This window comes from Drosophila busckii, chromosome 3R (genome assembly GCF_011750605.1).
Source record: "Drosophila busckii strain San Diego stock center, stock number 13000-0081.31 chromosome 3R, ASM1175060v1, whole genome shotgun sequence".
NCBI lineage: Eukaryota > Metazoa > Arthropoda > Insecta > Diptera > Drosophilidae > Drosophila > Drosophila busckii.
This window is the reverse complement of record NC_046607.1, coordinates 7,992,608-8,004,622: the sequence shown is the minus strand read 5'-3', so window position 1 is coordinate 8,004,622 and position 12,015 is coordinate 7,992,608. Positions and strand designations below refer to the sequence as shown.

Sequence of the window (12,015 nt, the reverse complement as noted above, 5' to 3'; positions counted from 1 at the left end):
ATTGTGAGTGAGTGAGTGGTGAACAGGTGCCAACATTGTTTTCACTACAATTTGTATGTCATGCAAAGCTGATAAAACAGGAACTTTGTGATGTGTGTGAGACAAGTTGGGCCTATTAAATATGATGGGCTGCTTATCAATATGCTAGACGGTGTACGGAAATTACATTGAAAAGTCCAAACTGAGTTCAATGCACGGGGCGTATGCGCAATGTGACCAAACGGCAGCTTGATTGTTTAGACAACGCCTCACGTGATTTAATAACAAGTCTGCTGTGTCGTCTTAACGGATTTAATTTAATTTTCGAAAACAGGTAACAAGAGATGAGATGAGATGCTGCTATAAATTTGCATATAAAAAGCTTATGCCGAACTTCGTTCTTGTCTTGTCTGCTTAATCCTTTTATTTCACCTTATATCATCAGCAATCAGTTGTTTGCTAACAAAGCGTGCGCCAGCAATCACAATCACAACAACTATGCTTCAAGGTTATATTCAACTGATAGTTAGGGCAATTGCGCGCTATATATCAAAGTAAATATTTTGTCGTCGTAGACGAACTTGACTGTAACTATTTATATTTGGCTACATGAGCGCAAGGTTCCGACACATTTAAGATTCTTTGCAGCTATTTAGTCAGCTTGTTTGCTGTTACTTTAAGCACAGAAGCCCCCAGTGGGGCGTTCCATGGGTGGTGTACAATATATAATTAAATGCATATGAATATTAAAAAATATATAATTAAATATTGAATTAATGTTGGGAATTAAACAATTAAATGAAGAGACAAGAAATAAGACTGCAGGCATTTCCGACTGTTCCAAATCCTGATCTTTTATTTCTTCATCTGACACTTTCATAGGCTCAATGTGAACTGTTAATGTTAAAATAGGAACCTTTACTACCAATTGAATAATTAAATCTATCAAAAGCTCTAGAAATTCCAGTTAACAGTAAATTCAAACAAACAATACTGTTTCTCAGAATAAACAATATCAATAAAAAGTACTTAAATTATTTCGACTATTAAATCTATTAAAAGTTGATATACTTTGCTTTTGACTCCAAACATAATCACAGATAATGAGAGTAATTCCTCGGAATATATGAAATATATTTCTTCTATAAGCTTTTATGTTAATTTTAATTGAAAAAAAAACTAGATTCGAATTTAGTTTTTGTTATTCTTGTTATCTCAATATGCAACTTTGGGTCAACAACCTCAAATTGTTAAGGTCAAAATGTTTTTTTTTTTTTGTGTTGAGTTCGTAGCTTGGGAGTTTCAAATTTTGGTTTCACGTAATCAGATTTGCTCAAAATAAATGTATTTTTAAAAATATTTATTTCCATTTAGCTTTGGGGCGTTTTCTACTGTGAACTGAACTACGACAATTAAATAAATAGCAGATAAAACGGCGAACTACTATATTATTAATGCATATTAAACAATTATAGATTGCATTTTTCCTACTGCCCACATAGATGGGGAATAACTTGTCCCCGAGAACTACGTAATGAGTTAAATCTGTCCCATTGGACTCATTATGCAAATAGATTCAACATATTTTAGTACACATATTTGCAAGCGCTTTAGTCGGTATCTAGTTAGTGCAACCCTTAGTTGGTTTATGTTTAATTTATGAGCGTCAATATTTGCCATTTCAACAACTTGTTCTCTCTGCGTATCTGTTCACTCGTTCTACACATTAATCATTAAGGCAGGGTCTAGCCTTAAAAATTGCATTGCTCGCTTGTCTATGTGTCTCACATGAGTTGAGACTCTGTAATCTTATCAGCGGCGTTGTGCTCATTTCCGCAAGGCATAAAAACAAAACAAGCGCATAAATATTTGCTTAAATATCTTCTCACTAGCACAACTGTCTGGCGGACTGTCTGTCAGCCAGCAGTTAACACTGCATTGTCTATGTAAATTTGCTTATACAACTGCTAACAATTTAAGACAAACACAATACTAACTAATACTAATATGTAGTATATATTTTTTAATAAATTTGCATTTCGCATTGTTGCAAACTCATGCCACATGACAATTTATGAAGCAATTGTTAAATTTAATTGAGTACTTATATTTATTATTGTAAGAGAAAAAAACGTTTTAAAGTTGGTCGTAATAAATGCAAATGCATGCAATCAAATAATTTATAATAATTGAACACGCCATTATTAAATATAAAAACGCAAACATATCGATTGCTTTCGTTAAAAGATTGTTACTATTAATCCGAATTTATGCAACAGAGTTAACTGTTAAAGCTATTAAGGTTTCTACAACAATCTATTACTTTTGTGTTTTATTTATTATCCAATATAATTGGGCTTAAAACTTTTCACTTGAATTGAGCTGTAGCGCCACAGAATCCATTAGATACAAATCAAAAAGGCATTAAACAAACAATAGACGCTATCGCCATTTTTAGAAATATTACATTAAATGTGTGTAAGTGATGCGTATGTATTGGTATTAGTATAGGTGTTGGTATTGGTATGCAGCATGCTTAGTCCTCCAGCGTGACATTGCGAAACAGATATGACATGGACTCCTTATTGTGTATGCGACGTATGGCCTCGGCGATCAGTATCGATATATCGATGGTCTTAATCTTCTGGCACTGCAGCTTTTGAATCTCATGTGGAATGGTATTGGTGACAACAACCTGCAAGGCAAGCAAACTTCAGTGAGACAACAAAACAAGGCAATGTAGTAAAGTCTCAACGTACCTCATCGATCACCGACTCCTCCAGTAAGCGTGGTGCATCAGAGCTCAACAGACCGTGTGTGGCCAGCACATAGACCTTGCCGGCACCATTTTCCTTCAGCATCTCAGCAGCAGCCACAAAGGCTTGCACATCATCTATCAGATCGTCCTGTAAACAGATAGAGTTAGGTCAACCAAATTGTCCAATTGTAAGTTAATACCTAATGCTTCAAATCCGAACGCTTAAAACAGTTCATAACTTTTTCAGCTGTTGTTAGATCTTTATGATGTTCTGCTTTATTTAAGGTGAATGCCTTGAATCAAAATAAAAATTGGGTATTCTTTATCACGCTTAGCAACAACTTTGCGCACATTTCTCTTGACTACTGCAGAAGATTCACCATGAATCTATTTCTTATCACAAATTAACAATTCCCTTATAATGTTCGATAGAACGAAGCTCTCAAAACTTAAGTATATTTCGGAAAAATAATTCTTATATAACTTATAACATTTTTAAATTTGCATAAATCATTAAATAAGAGTCAAGCTCTTCTAGATAAAGACATCTAGCCAGATTAAAGCTTTTTTTTTTCCAATTTTTTGCATGTCTAGATAGTTTTAAATTTTAAGCAACACATGTAGCTTTTTTACTTTAAATTAATTACGACTCAATTATGATTATGAATCATTCATTCATTATTTATGAAAAGTGAGCAGAATTTTTTGTCGATGCGCATTTTCCATTGTTTACCATTCTGCTAACATTGCAAGAAATTAATTTAAATTGCGCATTTGTTAACGGTATAGAGGAAGGTGTTGACTGTTTCACGGGGTTTAATAACTTCGTAGACATGTTGACAATTGATTTGATTGATTTTTGATTTTATCAGTAAATTTTTGCTTGTAAAACGTTAAAGCCAGTCTTGACAGTTCGATGACTTTTCATTGCTTTTGCGTTGCGCTTTTCTTTTAATGCAATAAGAACCAGCAAATGCCTTTTTTTAACTGAAAGCTTAACATAAAATAGAACTATGATTCAAGCTCGTAACCATATTAGTAACAGTGTAACGCACTTTACGTTTGTTGAATAATAATTTTGATAATCTAACTAACTTTGTATACGGATTTGAAGCGTCAATAGCAATTGGCTTACCACCATGATGGCAATGCGACCATTAACATCACCGACGATCGTAAGCGGCGGCTTCACCTTAACCGGATGCTCGGGCACGCCCACCGAAACGGATGTGGTGCGCGTGCGACTGTTCATGGGCGCATGTTGTGGAGTAGAGTTTCTTGTGATTAGTGTAACAAATTGGCAAATGAACAATTTATTGGTTGAGTGTGTGATGTGGCAGTGGCGGTGGCATCAGTGGCATACACAAGTGCAAATGTGTGTGCATGAGTGTGTTGTAATTGTTGTTGTTGTTGTAGTTGTTGTTGAACCAAAAATAGACAAAAATTACAATTGATAAAATACAAATACAAATTGAACTTAACTAAATATGTTGTTATAATTTAATTGTTTTCAATTCAATTAAAATGTTATACAAACCTATTAACCGTTGGTAAGCACATTTCAACCGAATTTCCTAACAAATTGCAATACGCCCTGCATAACACAATAAACAATAAAAATATAAAGAAAAGAGATTTGATTTGATTGATATGTTGTGATCAACTTTTCACAGTTGTCACAGCCACTTTAACAGCGAGCCAAAATTTTGAAACAGAAAGCTACAAGACAAAAACTAAGTTTTTAATGCAAGCGAGTGCTAATATTTGAAAAAAATTGACTGGGTACTGGACAAATCACAAATTGCGAGTACAATGCATTTATTAATGTGATTCTCTGTCGGAGCGTGCAGGATGATAAGACTACAAGAATTTGCAAATGATTCAACTTTCGATTTGACTGGCAATAAATTCATAAAGAAATGATTTATTACAACTAAATGCGTGCATGAGAGTAAAACTAAAGTCGACAGCAAAGCGAACTGTACGATAGTTAGAACGAGCTGTCAAATGTGCTAAATGCATTTGCTTTGATTTGCTTTGCTTTTTGCTGAGCGGGCTTACCTGGTGGGCGGCGGTGAGTATCTGCCATCAACCTCATCGCTTTCGGCCTCCTTCTGTTCGCCATGTATGACAGCCAGGCCGAGACGCAAGCGTTCTGCATAAGAATTAGCCTTTTTGGCAACTCCCGGATTGCGCGCCACAATCACAGAATTGCGATAGTCGGGTATCTGTATAGAATGACTAACGATTAATTCTAAATTCATTGCACATAGACTATGAATAAACGCCTACGCTCTCTTGTATGTACTGCAGCAAGAATGGGGAGGCACGTAAGTTGTCCACGGGTATATCGAAGAAGCCCTGTATCTCCTTCTGATGCAGATCCATTGTGATAATGTGTGTCAGGCCCGAGGTGCACATCATCTTGGCCAGCAGCTTGGACACAATGCAGCCGCGTTTGCGCATCTTGCACTGCTTCGAGTATGGCAAATACGGAATGACACCGACTATCGAACGAGCTGAGGATGTCTTGCACGCATAGGCCATAATAAGCAGCTCCATTATGTTGTTGTTGGCATCTCTAAAAAGCAAAAAAAAATGTTTAATAATTTATAACATCTTTATAGAGAAGCAGTCTAATGTCGAATAATTTTTGTCCTATTGTCAATTTGTTCGTAATTTTCTTTTATACATTTGGATGAAACAATTGTGTTTTCAGTTTAAATGAAAAATTGCTCATTGAACATTGAAAGTCCTTTATGAATATTTTTTTAAGCTATACCCTCTTAAAGCAATAAAAATACTAAAATATATCTTCACTATTTTAAACTACATAATCCCATTACGATTGATTGGAAATTTTTACACAAAATGGAAAACTTTAAAGATTATTCGAAACTGGTCAATCAGAAATTTAGCAAATATTTATTTTTAATGCTTTAGAACAAGTCTAATTAATAATCCAATGAATATCGTAAATTGCTGTTTTTCGAAAACATTTTATTTGATTTATTAATAAAAATAAGTATTCCTTTGAAATTTAACAAGCGCTTAGCTTAGAAAACTAAATATTCATACACTTTTACCTAACTCACATAATTAAACAGATTCACTGAGAATTGCATACATACAAATATATTTAAAGCTAAAGCCAAACCTATTATTGCATTCTAAATAGAAAATATCTACTTAAGCTTTTGAGTGTGTCTGTACATTATTCTAGAATTTTTCGACGAAGCTATAGGTCATTTGAATCATTTGGATCAAAATTGTAGACGAAATACCTTTTATTTTATTTGGTGGGAAACTTCCTATAGATAAAGTTTATTGTTTCAAAACCTGATCTATACAGATTTCTTGGCTTATCATACTTAAACATTCTAATCCAATTTAGTCAAAATAAACTAATAGACTAAGACTGGATCGCTGCTGAGGTTTTGCAAAATGCAGCAACATGTTAGAAGAGCTACATAACTCCTGAAACTTCTCTCTAAAAACACTAAGGACCAAAGGTGGTCTATGTGACCTGGCCAACCTCACTTAATCTAGTTACAACAGTTCAATGCTTAATAAATATTTGCTACATACTTAGTGCCTGTTTGAATGATGTAGATGTCCTTGCCACGCACAGAGTCACTTATTTCGACAATAGTCTCACGATTGGATTTGTGGAAGACGGAGCAGCCGCCGTTTTTGATGCCCATGCGTTCGGCCACCATGTTGGCCAGATCCGGATGCGAGTTGCCATTGATAATGACAATGTCCGAGGTCGATGTGTTGTCCATGTCGCTTCGGCAGCGCTTTGGCGGTCGCACGCTTCCTAATCTGCAAATGTATCGAATTATTAGCAAAAGTGTGACAAACATATAAAAAAGTTGTTAATTACGAAAATAATAAATTTAATTAACAATGTGTGTGAGTTTGGTTTAGTGTAGTGTAAGCTACCTGCGTTTGGACATGCTATGCGCAAGAACAAAAATATTACGCGTATCTCTAGACGACGACAAGTTGCAGCGCAGGACTTTATTGATTAGCCCCCGTGAACTACTTTGACGTCAGTTGAGTTGTGTGTTATTTATGTGTCGCCTGCAACAACCTGCCAGCAATTAGGTTGCTCAGCCGTTGCCCAGTTTTATGACGCGACAACGCAAAATTGTAGCCTGGCCAAAAGGAAAACTGAACGAATAACCGCAGCCAACGACGCGCGCGTTTTTATCGATCAAACATTGGTGCGCACATGTGCAGCGAAGTTCCTGACAGTGAGCGTTGTATGTATGGCAACGTCAAAAGTCAAGCCAAGACCCAGTCCCAACCCAGTCTGCAGCGGGCAGTTAACCCAAGTCTTAAGCGACAGCGTGACGCATAGTCAGCGCCGATTGGAATCTATAAGTGCTCGTCAAGGAATCGCATGCGAATCGAATTGCAAGCTAAGAAAAAGTGAAAGGCAAGTGTTGGAAATTTAAGCTAAAAGTGGGCGTGTTAATTGAATTGCTATTTTTAATTTCAACAGCTAACAAAGCAGGTCAAAGCGCAGTGCTGAAGTCGTATTCTAAGTAAAGTCTTCACACAGCAATGGGGGATTCAGGTGAGTGTGGCAAGCAGATTCTTTTTGTGGCTATGAGCTGCTGCTGCTTGGGTTCATAACTCGACTCGAAGGCAAAAGTATTAACAGCCACGCCCCATCTGACAGTGGGGGCAACGCAACCGCGACTTTTCAATTTCATACGTTTGACGTTTGAGGCGTCTTGCGGCAGTGGCAGTGGCAGTTGCAATGCCCAAAGTTAGCGATAAGCTCGACACGCATATGTGTGTGTCAAGAGTTTGGAGTTTAGATAGCTTGGATTAGAATCCAAGCTAAGTGTAAGTCCGGGCCATTGCACATGCCTCAGTTGCATTAGCTGCGTCTGTGGAAACAGTTGCCAAAATGCTGGGCATAGCATGTGATCCGTTGGAGCATACGAGCATGTATGAGCGTGGCTCAGATGGTATTTAAAACTAAACTATAACTTGGAATCTATGGTCCAATAAATTAATCAATGATATAGAAAGAAGCGTCCTTTTGAATTTCGCTTCAATTACATTGCGCGGTTTATCGGAATTCCGCTTCGAAATACTTTCGGCGGAATTCTGTTTCACTAGTGATTTCTGTTATGTTATTTCTAGCCATTATAGTATCTGAGATCTAGGTAAGATCGCACAGACGAGCAGACGTACACCTCATAGAGTTCGAGTTTTCTTCTTTCTGATATCCCACAAATATTTCAAGACTGTAGCTACAATTACACGTTCCCTTTGCAGATAGCGAGGACAGCGATGGCGAAGGTGGCCTGGGCAATGTCTCGCGCGTCATTATACGTCCGCCTGGGCAGAGCGGCAAGGCGAAGCGTGGACATTTGTGCTTCGACGCTGCCTTCGAGACGGGCAATCTGGGCAAAGCGGAGCTCGTGGGCGATTTCGAATACGATTTGTTTTTGCGTCCGGATACTTGCAATCCACGTTTTCGCTTCTGGTTCAATTTTACCGTCGATAATGTGAAACAAGATCAGCGTGTAATCTTCAATATAGTGAACATAAGCAAGAGTCGCAATCTGTTCAACTCAGGCCTGACGCCGCTGGTCAAATCCTCGAGTCGTCCCAAGTGGCAGCGACTGCCGAAGCGTCAAGTGTTCTTCTACCGCTCAGCCATGCATCAGGGACATTATGTGCTGAGCTTTGGCTTTCACTTCGACAAGGAGGAGGATGTGTATATGTTTGCTCTGGCCATGCCTTACAGCTACTCCCGACTGCAGTCGTATTTGAATGTCATAGACTCGCGTCAAGGCAGCGAGAAGCGTTATACGCGTTGTGTGCTGGTCAAGTCACTGGTGAGTAGTAGTGAGTACAGCTCTAAAACTGGTTAAAACGCTTTGTTGACTTGCAGCAAAATCGCAATGTGGACATGCTGACAATTGATCATGTGACGCAGAGTCAACGTTCGACGAATCGCTTGGAGCGCAGCTTTATACGCGTCATAGTTATACTTTGCCGCTCGCATTCGAGTGAAGCACCCGCCTCGCATGTCTGCCAGGGCCTGATTGAGTTCCTTGTGGGCAATCATCCTATAGCGCAGGTGCTGCGCGAAAACTTTGTGTTCAAAATTGTGCCCATGGTGAATCCGGATGGCGTCTTCCTAGGCAACAATCGCTGCAATCTAATGGGCCAGGATATGAATCGCAATTGGCATGTCGCCTCGGAGTTTACACAGCCCGAACTTCATGCCATACGCAATGTGCTAAAAGAATTGGATAATAGCGATGTTAGTTGCAGTTGCAATTAAGAATTGACTTTAATTTACTCACCTTTATTCAATTTGCAGACATATCAAATAGACTTTGTGCTGGATTTGCATGCGAACAGCAGCATGCATGGCTGCTTTATCTATGGCAACACCTATGAGGATGTCTATCGCTATGAGCGGCATTTGGTATTTCCGCGTTTGTTTGCCAGCAATGCGCCAGACTATATAGCCGAGCATACGATGTTTAATGCTGATGAACGCAAGCTGGGCAGCCTGCGTCGCTACTGCTGCGAGCGCTTGAGTGATACAGTTAATGCGTATACGCTGGAGGTATCCATGGCGGGTCATTTTCTACGCGATGGCAAAACCATATCGCTCTACAATGAGGATGGCTGTAAGTATATACATTGCCTGCATTTATCTTCAAGCTTTAAACGCTCATTCCATAGATCATCGCGTTGGACGCAATCTGGCGCGCACTTTGCTGCAGTATTATCGCTTTATCAATGTGCTGCCCGTGCCGCTGGTGCCGGAGCTGCGCATGCGTAGCAAGCGACGTGGCCGAGCACGCGCTCATCAGAGCCGCTCGCGTTCCAAGTCGCGCTATGAAGTGAAGCTGCGTCCGCGCACAACCAGATGCCATGCGCCCATTGCCTATACCAATCTAAGCATCTGCTATGACTCCACAGGCGCTGCTGGCGGTTACTCCTCGGATGAGGGCGGCTTTTCGCCTACACGTGCTATGCCCATAGCGCCGGGCAGCAGCTGCTTTAGCGGCTATCGCAGTCAGCGTCGTGCTGCCACCGCCAGCTGCGCTGCACATGATCAGTATTCCCTGGGACTGGGCTTGAGCGAACTAGGCTTAAGTGGCAGTCGTGGCAAGCGTGCCATGGAGTTGCCCGGCAATGTGAATGTGCCGCCCAAGCCATATCTGTCTATAATCGATCTGAATCAGCTGACGCGTGGTAGTCTTATGTTAAAGGCGAGCAGCTTCGATGCGGACGAGCGGCGTTAGTTTAAGAATTTTATAGCGTTTTTTCTACAAGTAAACAATTAGCTGCGGTTTATAACATTTGCGTTTCACTCAACAGCAGTCGAGCGTTCAACAAGTTGAGCCAAATAATTCAGTTTGCTTATCAATCTTTCACTCTCCTTCACACACACATTCTATGCATGTTTACATGTGTAGGTAGTAATTGCTGTCTATTGTTGCGCATCGGTTTGTTGGCCCGAAGCCAGACATAGCGCGACCCCCACCCAACCCCTCTGTAGCTATAGGCCGCCTATGCGCCCATGCGCTCAATTGGCGTCTCCATGGTAATGTGAGCATATCGTGGGCACAAATATTTACAAAAGCACAGTTATGCGACACGAACACATATATAAAATTACAGTAGTTTGTGTTTATGGCGCCTCAATTCTAGATTGTGTATGTCGCAATCTTTGACACTTGAACTCAAGTTCACGTGAGTGCCATGTAATTAATTTACAATTATTCTTATCGCGCGGCACAATTTACTTTTTGTTTTTGCTGCATTAGCATTTACAATTCTCTCACATGCATGTATTTATTTAAACAGATACCTGTTAATTATATATATGTGTATGTATGTGTGGGCAAAAACACGCGCGAAACGTTGATAAGCGGAAAAATGTGGACAGGCGGGCAGCGAGCAACAGATTAAAATGCCGTTGCTTTGATTGATTCAAGCGCACAATTCACAAATCCGTGGCGGCGAGTCGTCCGCGTTGCTGTGCCCCAAATCAATAAAACTCACTTTACACTTGCTCTTTTCTTTCGTTTTTTGTGTAAATAAAAGCAAACCGAATGTATAAATGAAGCGCAAGAGCAAACTTCGATAGCATGCGGCGTTGCCAGATCTAAGCACCTAAAGCGAAGCTAAAACCACAATACCAACAAAACTAAAACATTACCAAAACACTTAGATTAGCAACACACTAATTAATTAAACAAATAGCTTGCTTTAGGGCTACAAATTGTTGTTATGCTTGCAACAGCTGATTCGTTAGTGTTGCAGTGGCAACGCCGGCAGAATGTTATGAACAAAACAAAATACAGAAAACGAAAGCATAAATTACATTTACATAAATACATTTGTGTGTGTGTGTGTAGCTAAAATTAAAACGCAAATACAACATCAAGCAAGCAGGAGTGGGAGTATGGGAGTAAACAGAAAAGGCAACACAAAGAATTATGCACATTAACACAGGCGAGAGACACTAATTAAATTATGAGGAGCACACAAATTAGCTTAAGAAAGCAACCATATGCCGCTTTTTACTTGTTTCTTTGCAGTAGCATGACGTTGCGCCGTAGACTTCTAGAATATTTTCTGCAGCTTCTCTATGTATTAAAGATGTTAATAATTCAATTTATGCCAAACACATACACCACACTTATGTATTTATAGCGTGTTTCGTAGCACCTGCCGTTTTATTGATTGATTTCAATTTTATTTCGCTATTTACTTGCGGACAATGCGAAACGGTGAACGAGACAAGTGCGGGCAAACTCTCTTATTGGAATCTACAAATTTTAACTCGCGAGCAGTCGATGTCAAACTGTAATTGTTCTCAAGCTGGTAAGAAGTGAGCACTTGCTTTAAAACTGGAGACGAGCTGCTCTCAAACCATGTTAACTACTAGTTGGAAGGTGTCTGCACTTCGTCTTTTATATTCCATTTTCAATTGTATTTATTATGGAGTCAACACAGTGATTCTCAAACTTGCTTAAGCAATTATTATCCAGCTTGCGGCAAGTATTTTCAACAACATGGCAGCTCTGCTAAAGTCAAATGGGCAGCACTTTTATAATAATGCGCTCTCTCTCAAGTCTGAATCGCAATTTGATTTTTGGCGTATCAAATAGTATTAGAAAGTATAGTATTAAATAAAACTTTGCAGTTGTAAGTAATGCTACTGGCAGTGCTAATACTTACTGCTGTTTGCTTAAGTGCAGCAGAAAATCTATGCCTTGACT

General features: G+C 39.3%; 2 protein-coding genes across 10 annotated transcripts; one reads left to right on the top strand and one right to left on the bottom strand.

Annotated features, from left to right (window-relative positions):
* Window positions 1-2,162: 2,162 nt before the first annotated feature.
* On the bottom strand, window positions 2,163-11,547 carry LOC108602285 (phosphoribosyl pyrophosphate synthase-associated protein 2). 9 transcript variants are annotated; one of them, XM_017990353.1, is made up of 8 exons: window positions 11,318-11,547; window positions 6,326-6,562; window positions 5,030-5,318; window positions 4,799-4,965; window positions 4,275-4,331; window positions 3,873-4,014; window positions 2,739-2,885; window positions 2,163-2,674 (listed from the first exon to the last, which is right to left on the bottom strand). In XM_017990353.1, exons 1-8 carry the CDS (start codon window positions 11,335-11,337, stop codon window positions 2,516-2,518), a joined length of 1,218 nt encoding a protein of 405 aa, XP_017845842.1. In that variant the 5' UTR covers window positions 11,338-11,547; the 3' UTR covers window positions 2,163-2,515. The 9 variants fall into 9 exon arrangements, with proteins under 9 accessions (XP_017845842.1, XP_017845845.1, XP_017845848.1 ...); XM_017990356.1 differs by having other exon boundaries at window positions 11,426-11,547; XM_017990359.1 differs by having other exon boundaries at window positions 11,505-11,547.
* LOC108602290 (cytosolic carboxypeptidase 6) lies at window positions 6,806-10,232 on the top strand. The gene is made up of 5 exons (XM_017990372.1): window positions 6,806-7,722; window positions 8,036-8,601; window positions 8,658-9,032; window positions 9,093-9,408; window positions 9,464-10,232. Exons 1-5 carry the CDS (start codon window positions 7,662-7,664, stop codon window positions 10,027-10,029), a joined length of 1,884 nt encoding a protein of 627 aa, XP_017845861.1. The 5' UTR covers window positions 6,806-7,661; the 3' UTR covers window positions 10,030-10,232.
* Window positions 11,548-12,015: the final 468 nt, after the last annotated feature.

What these genes read in the sequence shown, in the direction of transcription:
- LOC108602285 (XM_017990353.1), bottom strand. Translation starts at nt 11,337, where the DNA reads ATGCTACTGCAAAGAAACAA. An exon ending in TGCTTACCAACGGTTAATAG is followed by an intron (nt 4,015 to 4,274) that starts GTTTGTATAACA and finishes ACTAATCACAAG; the next exon opens with AAACTCTACTCCACAACATG. An exon ending in AGGAGTCGGTGATCGATGAG is followed by an intron (nt 2,675 to 2,738) that starts GTACGTTGAGAC and finishes CTTGCCTTGCAG; the next exon opens with GTTGTTGTCACCAATACCAT.
- LOC108602290 (XM_017990372.1), top strand. Translation starts at nt 7,662, where the DNA reads ATGCTGGGCATAGCATGTGATCCGTTGGAGCATACGAGCATGTATGAG. An exon ending in GTATGAGCGTGGCTCAGATG is followed by an intron (nt 7,723 to 8,035) that starts GTATTTAAAACT and finishes TTCCCTTTGCAG; the next exon opens with ATAGCGAGGACAGCGATGGC. An exon ending in AAGAATTGGATAATAGCGAT is followed by an intron (nt 9,033 to 9,092) that starts GTTAGTTGCAGT and finishes TTCAATTTGCAG; the next exon opens with ACATATCAAATAGACTTTGT.